This window comes from Cygnus atratus, chromosome 15 (genome assembly GCF_013377495.2).
Source record: "Cygnus atratus isolate AKBS03 ecotype Queensland, Australia chromosome 15, CAtr_DNAZoo_HiC_assembly, whole genome shotgun sequence".
NCBI lineage: Eukaryota > Metazoa > Chordata > Aves > Anseriformes > Anatidae > Cygnus > Cygnus atratus.
Window position 1 is genome coordinate 11,242,889 of NC_066376.1, and position 17,811 is coordinate 11,260,699.

The 17,811-nt window shown below is 43.9% G+C and overlaps 1 protein-coding gene across 6 annotated transcripts in view; it reads right to left on the bottom strand.

Annotated features, from left to right (window-relative positions):
* The window catches only part of NPRL3 (NPR3 like, GATOR1 complex subunit), a 50,675-nt gene extending 36,819 nt beyond the window's left edge, over positions 1–13,856 (bottom strand). Inside the window, exons 1-4 of one of the 6 annotated variants that reach the window (XM_035548818.2) lie at positions 13,636–13,848; positions 10,911–10,980; positions 5,642–5,680; positions 1,844–1,973 (exon numbers count right to left, since the gene is read on the bottom strand). In XM_035548818.2, the coding sequence (XP_035404711.1) occupies positions 1,844–1,973; positions 5,642–5,680; positions 10,911–10,980; positions 13,636–13,753 (357 nt within the window). In that variant the 5' untranslated portion in view covers positions 13,754–13,848. Of the gene's footprint in view, positions 1–1,843; positions 1,974–3,972; positions 4,118–5,641; positions 5,681–10,407; positions 10,491–10,910; positions 10,981–13,635 lie in introns of those variants that run through there. The other 5 variants (XM_035548826.2, XM_035548822.2, XM_035548819.2 and 2 more) reach the window with 5 other exon arrangements.
* Positions 13,857–17,811: the final 3,955 nt, after the last annotated feature.

The following is a 17,811-nucleotide window of genomic DNA, read 5'->3' on the forward strand; positions in this document are numbered from 1 at the left end:
TTCATGCAATTAGGATAAAAGTGACTACAAGCAGAGAAAATGTATAAAGTGTGGTAAACAAATGCAAATACAACTTTTCAACTTAGTTTAGACTCACTACACCACAATTATGAAGTTGTGCCTTTTGGACAAGATTGGCAAAATAAACGAACCTGGTACTGTTGCCAGTGCCTGAGGGCACCAAACAGTCTTAATGGCCTTGACTGGCACCACTTGGTCCCCACACGCGCCCATGCATGACCCAGGTGCCCCATTTAAGCTCAGTATGGGGCCTTTGGTCCCTGAAGCTGGGCGTCTCTAGCCCTGTCTCGTGGACGGGCCTCAGACCTACGCTGTAGGTAGTGTGTCTCCTGGATGGACTACACTATGTACACAGCAGCCTTGTCCTCTAGCCCTACCTGTGGCTCCATCTCCTTTTGCTCCTGGCTGAGTTCTCCGGATGGACCTTGGGCCCAGTTCATTGCTTGCCTTCTGTGAGACTGGTGACAGACCCTGCTAGCAGCATCCCAGCTTGCCCATCCATCAGGAGCAGCCCAGAGCATCCCCGCCTTCTCTCCCTTCCTTAGTCCTTTCCTCCATCATTTCATAGAGTCAACTGCCACACATTACTGAGGTGGACTGTAACAGTCTCTATAAAAACAAAACAAGGCAACACCTCCTTGTCTCTTCTTTGCTACCATTCTATTGGCTCTAAGTGTCAGAGCCAGAAACATGAACGACAAAGCAAGAACTACCTTGAAAACACTGCTTGAGCTTCCCAGCACCTGACCTCACTCCCACCAGCACCAGCAACTTTTAGTGTCCTAGAGTAGTGGGCACCAGCTGTTCTGAACACAGCAGGTTACATTTGCTGAAGTACTTGCACAGCCTGGGGGAACTTGTATCCTGTTTTCCAAAACAGCTCAAACATTTGAGAACTGAGTCTTGGTGATGCTCAGTCACATTTCTTGTACTCATACGCGAGTTTCAGAAGTGGAACACTGGCACTTTTTGATGCTTGAAGCCAGCTTCTTACTTGGATCAAAGCAGTCCTAAAGCAGTCTGGTCCTCTAAATATCAAGCAGCAGTTGCCAACAATCTGTTTGCACCTCTAATTATAGATACAAAGAATGACAGAATTGGCAAGCAGATTTTTGCCTGGAAAAATGAACGACTTAGCAAATTTGACAAAAAAGGAGATGAAAGCAGTTCAGTGATACAGATTAGTGTTGGATTTAGAAATTACCAAAGCCTTGTTCATTTTTATAGTCTGTCAGGATAAGGAATGGGAAAGGGAATATTTTGCATGCAGAACCATGCAAATTCTTTCCTAGATTTAAACAGGGACTTTTCCATACCTGGGTGACAACTGCTTTCACTCCAATCAGCTAAAACACAGACCATAAACCAAGGTCTGAATACAAACAGCAGCCTGAATTTCTCCACAAGAAAATTTTAGACCTCTTTTTAACATTTGTTAGTGTTTGGGGTTGATTGTTTTTTTTATTTTTTGGTTTTTACTGCCATACTAATTGGAGGTGATGAAAAGCTAACTTCCATCAACTAACATGGTGAGAAACAGCTTTTTGAGCAGGACCACTTAGTACTACTTCTGTTTACCTAAGCTCATTTTCTAATGTAACCAGACAGGCGTTTCTGTGAGTCACTGACACAGCTCCCTTAGTTTGCCACTAACTGTAGTTATCTGGAAATACAGAAAGGCAGCTTTGAGCATCAAGAAGAATCAGAAATCAGGAAGAAACAGGATCAAAAGCAAACCTATCCATTCTATATTCTAAGGTTCCTAACTAAGCCATGGAGTTTGAAAAGAAAGCATGCCCCCCAAGCAGACCTTTTACCATACCTGCCCAAGGGCATGCTGAAGCAATGTAGGGTGGCCAACAAAGCGAACATTATCAATCTTCAGTTCAAATTTTTTGCCACACATATCTGACTTTGTAGCCAAAATTGTTGCCAGGATGACATCTGAAAACCTTGAAGAGCAGAAACAAAAGTTATTACAATTTTCAAAAAGCATACCCCCAGAATGTTCCTCCAAATACAGATATATTTAACTTGTGAGTTTTTTTTAAGTATTGTAAATGGTGTATAAATTGCTGTACCTGGAATACCCCCAATTATAGAAAATTAAGAATCCCTTAATTACATCTATCAGATCATCACAATTATAAAACAGGAAGCGTTCAAGACAAAGACTGTGGTGTCATGCTTATTCAAGTACATGCACAGCAAAATAAATTGGTAATATTAGATGCAGTTTGTTTAAATACAAAAACAGCCTGAGTTAGCCATTGCCTGGATTTAGCTGCAGATTAATGAACTTACTAAGCAACTACATATCAAGACAGCCTGTCACTCAAGCACAAGGATCTTTAAGCCACCCATTGCGGCAAAGGGGAAGGCAAGACAGAGCTGATTCAATTAAAAGGAAAATATATTCTACATTTGTCCCTATTTTTCCAAATCTAGTCAGTGAGATTCAAAGTTACTCACTTAACGGTTCTCAACCTGCGGTCAAAGGACCAGCAGCACCCTTCTGAAAATTGCACGGCATCACCTGGCCTCATCTGATAAACTAAACCAAGACAAATTCATGACAATGGGCTCTCCTCAATGCTGACCATGTTTTAGTGGTACTGGGGACTGCTCTGGATTTGTGGTGGGAAGACTGCAACCATGAGACAGGACAGCAAGTATCTACAAGGAGTCTGCCAAGTAAAATACAGCCACAGCTCCAAAAATGGGTAAGAATTCCAGCGTGACATGGGAAGAATTCTGCAACCACTTCTGATGACCTTACAACATTGGCCTTCTCTTTAAAAATACTCATGTTCCTCAGGGCGTCCCGAGACAGTGAAGCTCAAATCCATAGCAAAGGGGACCTCAATTAGCTGCTGGAGGGAACTTCTTGTTGTTTCACAACAGAAGTAGTGCAAGGTTTGATATTAGCAATGTTCTTTCCTCACCTGATTTCTGAGACCCTCATTTAACCCGATGGATTTCAAGCGAGCTTCCGATGAGACCGTTTTTTTTAATAATGGCAATGTTTATTCCAGTTTCTTTATTTACATTCATGGATGTGTGTCCCTGTCAGACCATCCCCCTCCACCACACAGGTTTCTTGGATAACACAGTATCACTCAGAGAAAAGGGCAGACATGGGCGTGTTCTGCACTCACCTTATCTCTTGGCCACAAGCAAGCCCTCAGTGCCCAGGGAAGGACTTAATGTACCACACTCCTGGTTCACTCTGAGAGAATTATGGAGTACTACAGAAACTAAGACAAACACACAGCCAGGTCTTTCGTGTGTATCTATCTGCATATGACCCAGGGGCTATTTCTGTTATTAGACCTACATATACTGAAGATGCAGGATAATACAGAGGCTTTCCAAACTGTCAAAGCCTCTGATGCTTTTACAAAAAGGTCATCCTCACCATCCTGCTTATGTTTGGCTAATGGAAGGAGCAGCTCTGTACAAACTTCCAAATCCCTGGCTGCTCTGCTCACACAGGATGCTGAACACAGCTGAGGGCTAGCAGAGAGATGGGAAGACTAGCTGGAGACTCCTGGGGCCACTGAACCCGTGCTCCCCAGCCACTGCACTGGACTGGGCTGCACAACACATGGATTTCATGAGGAGAAGGTAAAGCTTCCTCCAACTGGACTTCACATAACAGCTCCTGGAGATCACATCCAAAATAGGAAAAAGTCACCATGGCAGCAGTGAGCTTTCCCTCCTCTTCTTGCCATGCCCAGCTGTGTTAGATAATAGCCTGATCACAGAGCCAGAAAGACTGTAAGAACAATGGATAAAAAATGAGCATATGCTCTGGTAAGCAGAGGTAGAAAGAGGGTAAACTGGGAAGTGCCTGCTTGCTTGTAAAAAATGAATTCTTCTCCCCTCCCCCAGCCTTGGCAAAGGATGCCTTGAGAGCTGGAAAACCAAACTTCATTAATGATGACTTACACCACTGTTAAGATTTCACTTTTACACGGAATTCCACCAAGAGATCTTTTCACGCACAACTGTGGTGCTGAATGTAACAGTTCAGCAGTTCCCCAGGATAGCTCACGACACTGACACCCACCTCTGTATTACCTCGTATTTGGCTCTGTGGGGAGCAGAAGATTAACAGGTTAATTTTGTAACATCTTCCCCATCTTCTTGCTAGCCGAGACCTCTCTTTCTGGGAGAGAACTGCAACTGCAGCCAGGTGACATGCTTAGGATATATAACCCTCTGGTGCGTTGCAGGGGGTCTACCTGACAGGTACAGGCACCTGGTATCACCACAGGCTCTCCAGAGTGACCCGCACTCCAGACTCATTCTCCTGGTCTGACAGCCTAGCATCATTGGTTTGGTTGTTTGTTCCAAATCCCCCGAAAACATTCCACATAATTTATACGTTTCTTAGGCCTCTGGACAAGAGGGAAATCGAGGGACAACAGATATGTCATTCCCTCCATTTCAGTTCATCATTTCATCTTAAACAACAACATTTTAGTTTAGATATTTTAAAACTGGTTTTCTAATCTCTGTAGCGTACTAAGACGACCTAAAAACACTGACTTATCAGAGCCCAAGAGTTTGTTAGAAGCAGATTAGGTTTCACAATTGGACAGTTCCTCTTTATTTCAAGGAATTAGCCTGAGCCCTGTGATTTCCAGAGGGAAGCACACTTTTCCTTTACTAAAGAATTCAGCAGCTGGAAACTAAATACAAAAAAACAAAAGCTTTGATTTGCCCAAAATATCCTATTGTGAGCTTGACATTGTGGCAACAGCAGACAATCCTGCAGTACGATATAAACCACACTAGTGCAGACTGACTGCTGTCACCAGCACCTCCTCTGGAACTGACGTAGCTGAAACAACAATTGCTTTTGCTTTAGCATACAGAAGAGGAGGGATATCAAGAATATCAAACAAAAATGTATTTTTTTCCGAAGAATGGAAAATAATTTTAAGGTCTACAGGAAGTCAAAGTAAGTTATTTCTAAAGAATTCGTCTTTGAAGCAGTTTAGAAAGGGAGCTGACTATCTGGGTGATCATCTTTGTTAGGCGGGGACTAGAGATGGGGTTTAATACTTCTGAGGCACCTGGCAGAGATAAGCACTTTTCCCTCCACACATTCAAGAAGGGGTATAATGCAGTCACCCAGTTTAGCTTAGTGGGGCAACAAGAACAAGCAACCGGAGCATCCGCTCAAAACCTGGTCTCTGAAGAGCTCTCCGTAATTACTGTGAGATTGAATAGCTTACTTACTGATCTGTACTTTTAATTCATTGCTTGTCAGAAAGCAATTTGTTTTAGGGCTCCTTGTCAGAATAACTACAACGTTAAGACTATACTTTGTTGCATTCTTGGAGGGTCACAACTTTCCTCAATTCACAGAGGGACAGTATGACACCCATTCTGGATACCCTACAGAAAGCACAGAAATGTTAGTAGGACCTTTGTAATTATCCTAGCATAAAACCTCAGCAATACATTTCCTACAGACATTGTGATTTAGCATATAATTATGTCATCATTCGGTGTGAAGTAGAAACCAGGAACAAAGCACAATTAAAAGGATAGTGAGAAAAGAAAGCCATTCTAGACAGAGGTGATTATTAAGAACATTTGGTCTTACCCTGAAACCAATTGCTCATCAGTTAGAGGACATTGGTCTCTGAAATGGGAACATGGCCATAAACACAAGACAAAAACATAACAAAAGAAAATAAACGAGGCAAGTACACACCAAAAAAAAAAAGAGAAAAGATAACATTAAATACTACGATGATCTATTAAGAGTTTAACTTCTGTAACGGAAAGGTAAGTATTGAGAAGCCTCAAAATTAATGGTAGGTGAATTCCTGCGATATATTGCAGACTGAAATTGAAGGCATTTTAGTCCTCTCACTAACACTGGCTGCTGTAATGTGCTCCCACAATATGCTGCATTTATGGAATTGCATTTACACTGCACTTTTAAATTGACGCTTACCTCACAAGAAACAAACAAACAAACAAACAACAAAAAAACAAAAACACAGAAGGTGTTGCAGTCTGATTTAGAGCAGATTATAAACGTCAGTTTGTTTTCTAGACTGTCAGTAGAGGTTTCGCCAAAGGAACATCCCACGCAGCCCCAGCTGTGTCAGAGCTCTTCACCACTGGTGCTAGTGCTTCCATACCCACAAGACTTAGAAAAAGAGGATGGCAAACACTTACTGTTCCACACACAGCCAGGGTTATTTTTAAAGGGCTTTGCAGAAACAGCTGCTGCTGCTCTCCCACAGGGATCTAAACAATAAGTACAAGTCTGTCCAGAACCACAGCACAAGCATGAAGGTAACTTAGGAAGAGCAGGCAGAAAAAGTTTTCAAGGCAAAGAACCTGAAAGGTGTACAGAGCAAGGCTCTGTTAGCAGCTGCACTCACTTTTGTATCAGGGAAACAAATACCTATTTTAATTCTATCAACCGCTTGGTAGTTGTTTTTTTGTTTTGTTTTGTTTTGTTTTTGTTTTCCAAATAACAAGGGAAAAAGGACTTTAGAAAAATGAATCCATAATGAAAAACGAATCTGATAAAAGCTTCATACTGTCCACTGTAGATTTCCACAAGTCACGTTGACAAGGTAGAACAATCCCAAATGACAAACTATATACAACGGGGGTGATATTACAGAAAGGATGTTTAAAGGGGTGGATGGCTGAAAAGAAAAGCACAGGCTTACAGAAAGGAAGCCTTTCAGAACAAATAACAAGGGAGAATACTGAGGTCCAGTGAAAGAGGGACAGAGGATACAGAAACATTACCACAGGAGAACTACTGTTTGATAGAAAGGGTCATTTGAGTCCTTCTTTGTCATTAACTTGATGTTTTTTTGTTTTTTGTTTTTAGCAAAAAGCATGTAGCCAATTAATGACATCAATGCTGTCAAGCTTACCAAATCTCCCTCAGTTAGTCCGTTACGCTACTAAAAAATACAAAGTCTGGTGTAACATATGTTCCTCTATGTGCATCTTCATTAGAATTTTTGCTGAGTATCTGCCCTCCAAAGAAAACTACAAAATGCACTTCAAACAAACTTAACAAAGCATTATCTTCTGACTTCAAGAGTTGCTACATGTCTTTACTGCCTTACTTTTTTCCAGGATGGTGGGCATCTCCATAAGTTCTGAAGGGTATATATTATTGATATAGCACTCAAAAAATGAAGGATGTTTTTGGTGAGAGCAAATGATGAAAGACTAAGAAGCCAGCAAAGAGAGACACTTGACAGGTGATTTGCTTTGACAGTAACAGAATCTTAACAACACCTCTCTGTTGCCTGGCCATCATCAACACACCTTGAACACTTTTGTTGCTTGACTTGCTTTTAGAATGAAGAAAAGATCTGTATTCTAAAGACCCAAATACACAGCTCCACTGAAGAGAAATCAATACGGCAGATACACACCAGTAACCTAGAGGCAGGACTGTCATGAATAGGCTGCATTTTTCTTTAAAAAACAAAGTATAATGAAGACCAGGAAACTCATGTCTGAAGGTCACAAGAAATCCAATTATGCATACAAATATGGAAATGGAGAGTTAAGGCACCTGAACTCATCTCATTTTCTGAAGCCATAAAGAAATACATATACCTTAACTGCTCCATGAGAGGTAAGCTCAAAAGTAAATCAATCTGGGTTCCAACAGCTTAGAAAAAAAGCAATACTGAACCTTATCTAGGATACATTTGATCCTAGATTATCAGTAAATCATGGACAGTCATCCACTATAAAAGAAGATGCATTCAACCCTCATGAGAACTATTGTAGCAGCAAGAGAGATCTGAAATAACCTTTGTTAATGAACATAAAACATTATCAAACCACTCAACGTAGCAGACTGCCCTCTCCAAAGCCCCAACTCGTGCTGCCAAAAACATCTGTAGAGATTACTGATACGTGGTGATTTAAAGGAATCTTTTTGCCAACACTTCCTTGAGGAGGCCTTCCAAAAATAACACAAAACCACTTCGTAAATTACTTTCATCCGGGACAACTCCAATAAGAAAATCAACACCACCAGAACACAGATAGGACTTCATGCTGATAAACCCTCTCACTCTCTGTGGACTACTAAACCGAGCATTTCGGGAAGAGAATTGCCACACCACCGCGCTGCACAAGAACAAACCTACAGGGACAAAACTGCCACTCGAGAAACAGGGATGGCTCTCACAAATCCAGTCGCTCCACTCCTGGCCTCTCCAGCCTTCAGTAGAAACATAAAAAAACATTCCACACTGGAGCTCAGAAGCGACAATCAGAACACTGCTGAGGAATAATCCCACAGGTTCAGCGACAGTACTGGTTTTACAGTACATGATATTTAAGCTCTTTCCTTCCCTCGTCTACTCACATAGGCTGTAAATCACATGCATCTCGCTCTCTCCAAGACCTTTTGCACTTCCCAGCCTCCACTCTCCCCTGAGGATCTCTTCTGCTCCACAGGCACCAACTCCTGTTACTCCTAATACAGACACAGATCAAAACTCTGAGCCACCTGTTGTACACAGCTTTGAAAACCGGTTTTTGCTTTGTGCTGGAAGAAGGGCTTGTGTACCCAAGACTGGCATATGGTTTCTACCTACATATGAGAGCTTCAGTGATTTCTTCTACTAGTTGCTATCGCTGAAGAGAAGGATATTTAGCTGCTGCATCAGTTGTATGGCTGCATTAAATGAATCTGAAAGCTTCTCTTCTGTATTAGTGCGAGAGACAGCTTTTTCAATGGATTTACGACACTAATTACACTGGTATTCAGAAAAGGCTTTTCAGTAAACAAAACTGACAGAAACTCAATTTTGAAAAACACTGCATTTCTGAATGTAGATGTATACCTGTGTAAGCAGCACAGCAGTGTGCTGGACCTCAAGATCTGGCAGAGCAATATAGATGCTCCGCTCCTCCCACTCCCCTTTCACCTGAATAGCAGCTATTGGCAGATCCATAGGGGATAGTAATAAGGGCCTTCCTGCTAACAGACCTGTGTTGGCTGGCACCTCAACTTCATGGATGTAACTATAAGGCTTATGAACTCCAGTAAACGTGACAACCATCAGCTACAGACAGTACAGCATGGATCTGTATGTACTGCTATGTAAGGCTGTACAAATAGCAATTTTTCTCTGAAGACCATCACTACAGAGCAGGATTTCTGTCTTAATACTCTCTCACTCAGCACTTCAGAACTGTCCAGACCCACTTGATGGCAATAAGCTGATACTTTGAGCTTAGGAAAGTCAGTTCCCTAAATTCTTTTAAACACTAAAAGCTTAATAACAAATACTTGACCCAAGAGACTTCAGCACTAGCCTTCAACCACCAATTTCTGGACACCACTACAATAAAATCATTTAACTCTTTGTTTAATTTAGGTTACATGCCAGCACATTCAATCTACTTACAACCAGTTTCAGGAAAATACTAAATTAAGAGCAGTTTTCTCATCTGACTGTAATTTGAAGTGATAAAAGCTCTTCCTCCACCACAGTAGTAGCCAATATTGCATCATACTAATTCAGCACCACAGACAACATCCAGCCAGCACAGCTCTGCGTTATGTGTTTTTTCCAACCTGCCAAAGTGGAGGAGGCAACAAGAATAGGTATCAGAAAGAAGCTGGCTCACTTCCAATACTGCCTTAAACCTATCTAGGGAAATACTGGAGACAGCGTTTTTGAACAGCAACCAACAAAATCCCTGAGATAACCAACAAACATGCACAGAGCCCTCCTAACATGCATACTAGCTGCTCTCCACAGGACAGTCTGAAATGTCATTCAACAAATATCAGACTTAAAGACATGGTGTGGTCCCACTGGAGTTGTGCCCCGTACCACACTGCGTCCCATGGAGACATGGTAGAATGCTGCATTTGAAGGTTTCAAAGATATCAGAAGATGCAATACATACAAATGACCTCAAACAAGATGTGTTACATCTGTTGTACTGTTTTCATAAAGTCCCAGTCCTGGAAAAACACGCAAACTTGATGAAGTTTACTGTCATGGGTGGTTTTCATTTCAGTGAAACTATTCTCAGTCAAATGTAAGAACAAGATTAAACTTTGCAAGTTTGGGATATTTATTTTTTTGAGGATAAGTGATGACAACTTCTTTTTCATTCTTATAATAAAGAACAGCAGCAACTACACTATTGTTAATATCTGAAATTAAAAGACACATCTCAAAAAAGATCTGGAACTGAACTATGGCCCAGGTTCGTCTCATATCCGATAGTGATAAATTTAGAACAATGCGGCAAATTTCAGATTTTCTCCAAAAATTAATTAGAGGGTCCATTTCTATGTATATGCATGCTGAGCAACATACTGTCTATTTTCAGTGCATTTGTTACCCGCTGATTTCCTGAAAAAGTCTCTAAGTCTCAGTATCCTTTTGAGCTACTATTTCACTCCATGGATACACAGGCAGCTATATCTGGAAAAACAAAATTAGTTACTCATTAGTGTAGAGCAATTCTGTATGACAATTATATGAGCTAAGGAAGAATCTGAGGCAACTATATAGTATATCCAGTTAGAGGTATGCAGGTAGAGAAAAGTGGAATTTTGCCAAAGGATTAATACTCCTAGCTTTGAAAGAGTAATACTGCCTTTCTAACAAGCACAAAACATCTGACCAATACCGTGCCCAGAAAACAACAGACTCACTAGCATTCTCTCGTGATACATTCCTCTTTACCAAGCACTAATTTGCTCATAACCTGGCATTAGAGCATCTCTTTGCAGGTCTTCTACACACTGTACGAGAATTTGCCTGCTGAACTAGCAGGCAACAGAAAGAGAGGCCATCTCCTCCTGTTTCAAACTCAGGCAAAGTGAAATGTTTTCTCCCTACCTGGAGTCCCCATCTTGATCCTCTGAGGTGTCACCAGAGCTATTCACAGCATATCGACTCCTTGGTTTATCTGAAGCAAAAAATAAAGACATCTTTTTCAAGGAACAACCTCCTTAAAGTGTACATTAAAGAATACTTGTCTGTGCCCTTTTAAAAATCATCTATAATCAAGCTCCAAAAAAAAAGTAACATTAAAAGTAAGAATCCTTTCCTTTTTAAGTGAAAATACCAGATTTTTTTTTCCTTTTTTTTCTATTTTTACTCATAAACACATTAAAAAATAGGAGAAAGAAGCTTACATTTTCAGGGAATACAGAGAATAAAGCAAAACATACAAAGAAATAACTTTTCTCTTAAGTACTGGGTAACAGTTTGCAATTCAAGAGAGTGGAAAATAAAAATCTGACCAATTAATTTCCCTTATTATTACTCAGGTTTTAGCAGAATGATAATGCTCCAGAAGCCCCCGCTGTGGTGACAGATATCAAAATCTTTTGCAAACAAAAAGCAGGAGAGAGACAGGAGGGAAACTGACAGCAAATATATATATATACATGTATATATATTCAGATTTTTCTTATAAAAAACAGAGAGGGATTCAACAATGACTTTTGCTCGGTAAAAAATTACTCACAACCTAAAAAAGGGTGTCAAATCTCCCGTGATATATGGCAGCTGGCAAAGATTCATGCAGAACAACTTTAGGCCATGTACCACATACTCACCTACCAGGTGACTCTCATGTTCAGTTTAGTACGTTCTTAATGAGGCCCAAATCATCAAATGTTCTTAGGCACCAAACTCACACTGAAATCAAAAATCATTTCTAACTTACCTGCAATTACATTGCCTGGAAATGGCTTAGATCTGCAAGCAATGACGCTGTGATCCTGAGGCACCAACCATGCTAAGCCCTTTCAAAGCCGCTCTGACTTTTTAGTAGTAGTGCACCTCAAAGTGCAGGACAGAAACAGCCTCGCCGGCTGCACAGGGTCAGCACAAGCATGGCTTCATGTCAGCCATTGCAGACCCAAGAGAAGACTACACAGAATTTATAGAATTTACAGAATATACCAAGTTGGAAGGGACCCACAAAGATCAAATCCAACTCATGGCTTCTCACAGGACAACCCAAAAAACAAACCATGTGTCTGACCATTGTCCAAATGCTTCCCGAACTCCAACAGGCTCGGTGCCATGACCACTGCCCTGGGGAGGCTGTGCCAATGCTTGGTGTACAGAGCCACCCTGCAGAGCCTCCACCTCTTCTTCCTGCTGGCAAGTACCGGTGGCCATACTGATTCTCATTTAGAGGCACAGGCGCAGTTATCCTACTCCTGGCTCCAGGCTGACTCCTGCTGAAGGCAGGTCTGAGTCCATCCCAGATACCTTCTGGGGCTGGAAACAATGGAGAAAGAGGTACAAGCTAAACTGCCTCCGCAGCAACTGGCTGAGACCTGAAAGGTCCTGTTTTCCTGTATAAATGAAACCTCCTTCACCTGATTATTCAACACAATGGACTGAAGGGACAAGAGGGAACAGCCTCAAGTTGTGCCAGGGGAGGTTCAGCCTAGAAATGAGGAGACATTTCTGCTCAGAAAGAGCAGTCAGGCATTGGGACGGATTGCCCAGGGAGGTGGCGGAGTCACCATCCCTGGGGGTGTTCAAGGAAAGGTTGGATGTGGTGCTTAGTGTTGTGGTTTAGTGGGTGATAGTGGTGGCAGGAGAACAGTTGGACCAGATGACCTTGGCGGTCTTTTCCAACCTTAATGATTCTATGAAGCTCCTTAGTTTCTACCCATTATTTGTTAAAGCTCACTTTGTCTCTTCTGAATTCCTTCTCCTAGGTCAGTATCTTTCCCCCTTCCACTTCCTTACTCTGCTTCCTCCATCCTCCACAGTTCTGAAACCCCAGTGCTCCAGCTGATCCAACATCAACAAATCAAAAAAGCAACACAATACCGCATCGCAAGTAACGCCAGTCCCTACCACGGTTCAAATTCACCTTCCTCAAAGATGTCAGCATGGGCACCTGCAGTCAGGGTACCTGCACTCAGCCCCTGCTCGGCATGCTCGGCCAGACAGACACCTCACACAGGACAACCCGGAGTGCTGTGCCTCCACCATGCCCTGTGGCAGCAGCCTGGGGACAGCCCGGCTGGTGAGGTGTGAGCACCCCATGCCAAGGAGGGGTGCACATATGGCTGCCCAGCAAAGAACAGAATAGAATCCAGAATAGAATCACTGAACTTCCTTTCAGCCAGTTGTAGAGAGCAATAAGGTGTCCCCTGAGCCTCCTCTTCTCCAGACCAAACACCCCCAGCTCCCTGAGCCGCTCCTCACAGGACTTGTGTTCCAGGCCCTTCACCAGCTTCGTAGCCCTGCTCTGTGCCACGAAGATGCGTGCGCCTTGCCAGGCAGGCCAAGGCACCGGGAGCTGTGTGTCTGCATGCATGTGAAGGGGACACCAACCACCAAGAGACGAGCCTCAGAAGGGGGAGGATGCCTTTGGGGTGCCAAGACACCAACAACTGCGGGGATGAGGGAATGGTGATGCCACGGGGGCGTCAGGTGAGCGTGCGGGGGGGGGACACACCAGGCCACTCAGAGGATTGTGAGGTGGGCGAGGGGCTCAGGTGCAGGAACAACGGCCAGCAGCCGGGCCCAGCGGCACGGCACGGCTCGGCACGGCACGGGGCGGACCCCAGCGGCAGCGCGCACTTACTGGCCTGTGCAGCGGGGTGCTCGGCGCCGCGCTGGAAGGGGAAGCGGAAGAGCAGCTTGTTGCCGCGGCTGCCCGAGCTCACCAGGATGACGCTGATGGGACTGGTGCTCTCGCCCATGCCGGCACGGCACGGCACGGCGCGGCACGGCTCGGCACGGCTCGGCACGGCCTAGCCCGCAGGAAGGCGGCACGGCTCGGCTGATTTCCGCTTCCGAGGACGCGCCGCCGCAGCCGCCGGTATCCGCGGCCCGTGGAGCCCGGTGGGGCGGAGCTGCCCCGGTGCGGGGCCGGCGGCACTCGGGAGCCCGGCAGGGCGCGGCACGGCGCGGCATGGCGTGCACCCGCCACCGGCAGCCACCAGGTCACACCTGTGCCCAACGGACAGCCCAGCACCTCATACTTGAGCCAATGCCCTCAGTACAGCTAGCGCCTCACGCTCGAGCCTGGTGTACCCATTCCGTTTCAGTCCTTCGCATGCCTATGGACGGTGCCCCTAGTTCAGCCCGACACCACGAATTTATTCCAGCTCAGCACGCTTCCCCCAGCGCTTTGGACCTCAGCCAGTGCCTGCGGTGCCCCAGGGCAGTGACAGCACCCATCCCACCGTGACACCTGGCTCCTGGCTGGGGCACCTGCCCTGGCAGCCTTGCACCAGCTATGGGAGTCTTGGGCCAGTGATTGCCATTATTTGCAAAACCCCACACTACATCTGGCTTTCTGTGGGAAGGTTTATTCCCACGCCTTCCCATATGCCCACACACCCGTTCACTACTTTCATGTCCCATGATCTCTTTCGGTCATTTTTAGTCATTCAGTTATTACAACTCTAGAACTTTACTAAAAGCTGGTTCAATGGTACTGTCATCAGCAAGTGTTCGTAACTGAAGAACTTGTCACTCCTCACAGCTCAGACACTGAAGGATCTCCACAGGAGGCACACATTGGAAATCAGTCTTCTCTGTGTTCATGGAAATGCACATTTGGTTTTGTTTTTTATGTTCATTGTATGATTTCAGGGCACTTTGCAGCACAGTGTGCACTGCTGATACAATTTGTCTTGAGATTCCTGTAAATTAATAGATTTAATGCCTCTAGCTTACTAATTGTATCATTATTTGCCCGGCAGCTGTTTTGGTGCATTTGTCTTATTTTGTGTTCTAATAAGATCAGAAAACTATCAACAATTATGATAGAGGATGTCCTGGGTTTTGCATGTAAGTTCTTCTGTATTTGATTGCAATATTTAGATATTTGAATAATCTGAGGTATACCCACTCTGGAGTTTTCTCTGCAAGATTCTTCCCTGGGACATCAGGCAGAAAGATGGGTGGTTGAAAGAATGGAAGGGAGATGAGCACATGCAGCAAAGGGCTTAATCTGCGCTGTCATTCTCTGCAAGGCAGGTGATAACAACTGAAGCAAGAGAAGGTGTCATTGAGGCGAGAGAGTTGTTTAAGAGTGATTAAAGAGCAGTCACATTATCACAGCAGAGCATTCCTCATGCACCGGTGCTGGGCAGCTATGTTAAAATTTCCCAGTGTGTCTGCTTCAAAGCATATTTTTACTTTCTTAAATTATAAATTACGGACATATTTGCCATTTCCAGCTCTTGTAGATGAGTTTAGTTAAAGCAAAGCTTTAGAATATTGCATGCTCTTTGAGCGCTAGAGGGAAATAAGAGAATAAAGGCAAGATTTAGATTCTACTTTTAAGATTTCCAAAACTTAATACACTCCACATTTGTCAGAGTTAGAGCAGATATATATGCCACCATTTGTTATACACTGAAATTCCCCCTGAGAGGGAAGCAGGCCCTGTGCAGAATATGGGTTCATGGGGACAGTTATCCTTGATCTCACAGAGGTGCAGCCATTCAATTAGTCAGGATTTACAGTCAGGGCTCATGGAAATTATAATCCCACTTTTATAACGAGCAAACAGGTCTATTGCTGACTTATGGCTTTTACAATGAGAAAATCTGACAGCCTGCTTTTCAAGGATTAAAAAAGACTTATGTTAATATTAAAAAACACTTTTTTCACTTGCTGTTTGTTCTGTTTGTTCTTGCAGGAGCAGGATGTGGGAGGGCAGACAGCCCTGAGGCCAAGCTGCTGTGCAGGATGACAGTGTGTGCCAGCCCAGCCTTGCTGCTCTTTTCCAGGGCTTTGGTGACATTTCACAGATTCACGACAAAGATTCATCATCTGCACCAGAGCGCACATTCTGCTACAGATTTAAGAAACATAATTATGAGAAGCAGCAGAAAGAGAGGAAGGCATGTCTGATGCACTTTGCCAGAGGACATAGCTTCATGATGAACCCTGTGACCAGAGGAATAACAGCAGCTGTGTTGTCCTATTCATTGCATCGCGTAGGCCAGGACCTCTATGTCTCTGTATCCTGTGGGCAGCTGAAACAGTGGAATGGAAGAACTTGGCTGAGAAGTCCATGCAAGGGCAGAGCCCATCACTCTTCCTGTCACACTGCCACATATGGCTGTAAATCATACTTCTCCCACCAAGCATGTTTCTAAAGAGTTCCTCAAGCTGTCCCCAGCACAGCCCTGATCCTAGGCAAGTGGTGAGCTCCTTCTAGCAAACCACTGTCACCTTTTGGCTGCTCTGGCTTTTGTGATAGTGCAAGAGCAACTCGGAAAATGAATTCAAATTCCGTGAAGATTTATACACATAAACCAACAAGCCTCCAGTGCAGGCATCACTCTGATCCTCGTACCTACACAAACCTTAATCCTCCAGTCATGGAGGACTGATATTCAGGTTAAACAGCTGGCAACAAAATAGAAAGGAGTATTGTTGGCCTCTGCCTGGCTATATCTGAGTCACAGTGACTTCTCTCAAGCACTCTCACTGAGCAGAACTTGGAGCATTGCCATGCAGTGGGCAATATAAGAGGCAGCACTTTTGGGAGGAGACAAACAACAGCAGCATTATTATCAAAGTAATTTTCCTGTGGGAAATCTGCACTTTTTTTAATTCATATAGTAAGAGGTGATGAATACAGCCTCCCTTGATACCTCCCTCCATTTATGCTATATAAACTGAATATAATATTTTCCTGTTATAGAAGAGACCTAACTTCATGTGAAGACACGAAAAGAAAAAAAAGAAAAAAAAAACCACTATAAGAACATCACACCCCAAACCCAATACATGCTGGCAGTCGGGTTCCGGTGCCCGGCAGCACAGCACAGCCACACCATAGCTCTCAAGAGAGGCTCCACGTTTGGTGCATGCTCCTGTGTGACATTTAGGGGAGCTGGGTGGTATGATTGCACTGGCACTGCTACTTTCATTCAGATAACTGTTGGCTGGACGTACTCCAATGCATACATGACCCAAGTATCATTAGATCCTTAGAAGGGCTTTCCTCTTAGCAGGACAACCATGTCTGGGGAGCATCGTCTGTAGCTGTTGGTAGCGTTGTGAAACACAGACACGTCTTGGCAAGGAATCTAGCTTATACATATCAACCTCCTCAGCACAAATGTGCAAGGCTATTTGGGCAGAGAGCACTGATGCCTCTGCCTGTACCAGCCAGCTTGCTGTGCATTGCTGCCAATGCACAGTGGTGTGTACTGCTTTTGTGGTTTATCAGGGTGGCAGAGAGATTTACCTCTGCTTCATGTGCTGGCAGGATACTCTCTGAGGATCAGAAGCGACCATCTCCAGAAGGGTATTTCTTTGACATTTTGCCCACATATCTGTGATTACAGACCTGTGCTGGTCTTTCCAAGCCCTGAAGCTACAAGCTTTCTAGCATGGGACCAGGCTTTCCTGTGCATGTCCAGCATGTAGCACAGTTTATACCAGCACTGTCTGAGGTGCTGAGGGCTACTTTACAACACCAGAGATAACTAACAGTAGGAACCATACAGCTAGAAATCAAAGAGATGCAGTATGAGGCACTTAGTGATGTAACTCAGATCTCTGTAGGAGGGAATTGTAGGTTGAGGAAATAAACTGCTGGGAAACATGTATGTTAACTGTCTCAGGAAGCCCTCTGGTCTCAGCACTTTGAGATCCACGGACAGTAAGGAAACGTGCATCCAACCGGGTTTTCTCACATATACATGCCTCTTTTTAGAAGAAATATTCTCAATTTCATAATGTCTCAAATTCATAAGCTCTCTCTCCCTGTATCCATACGAATCATTAC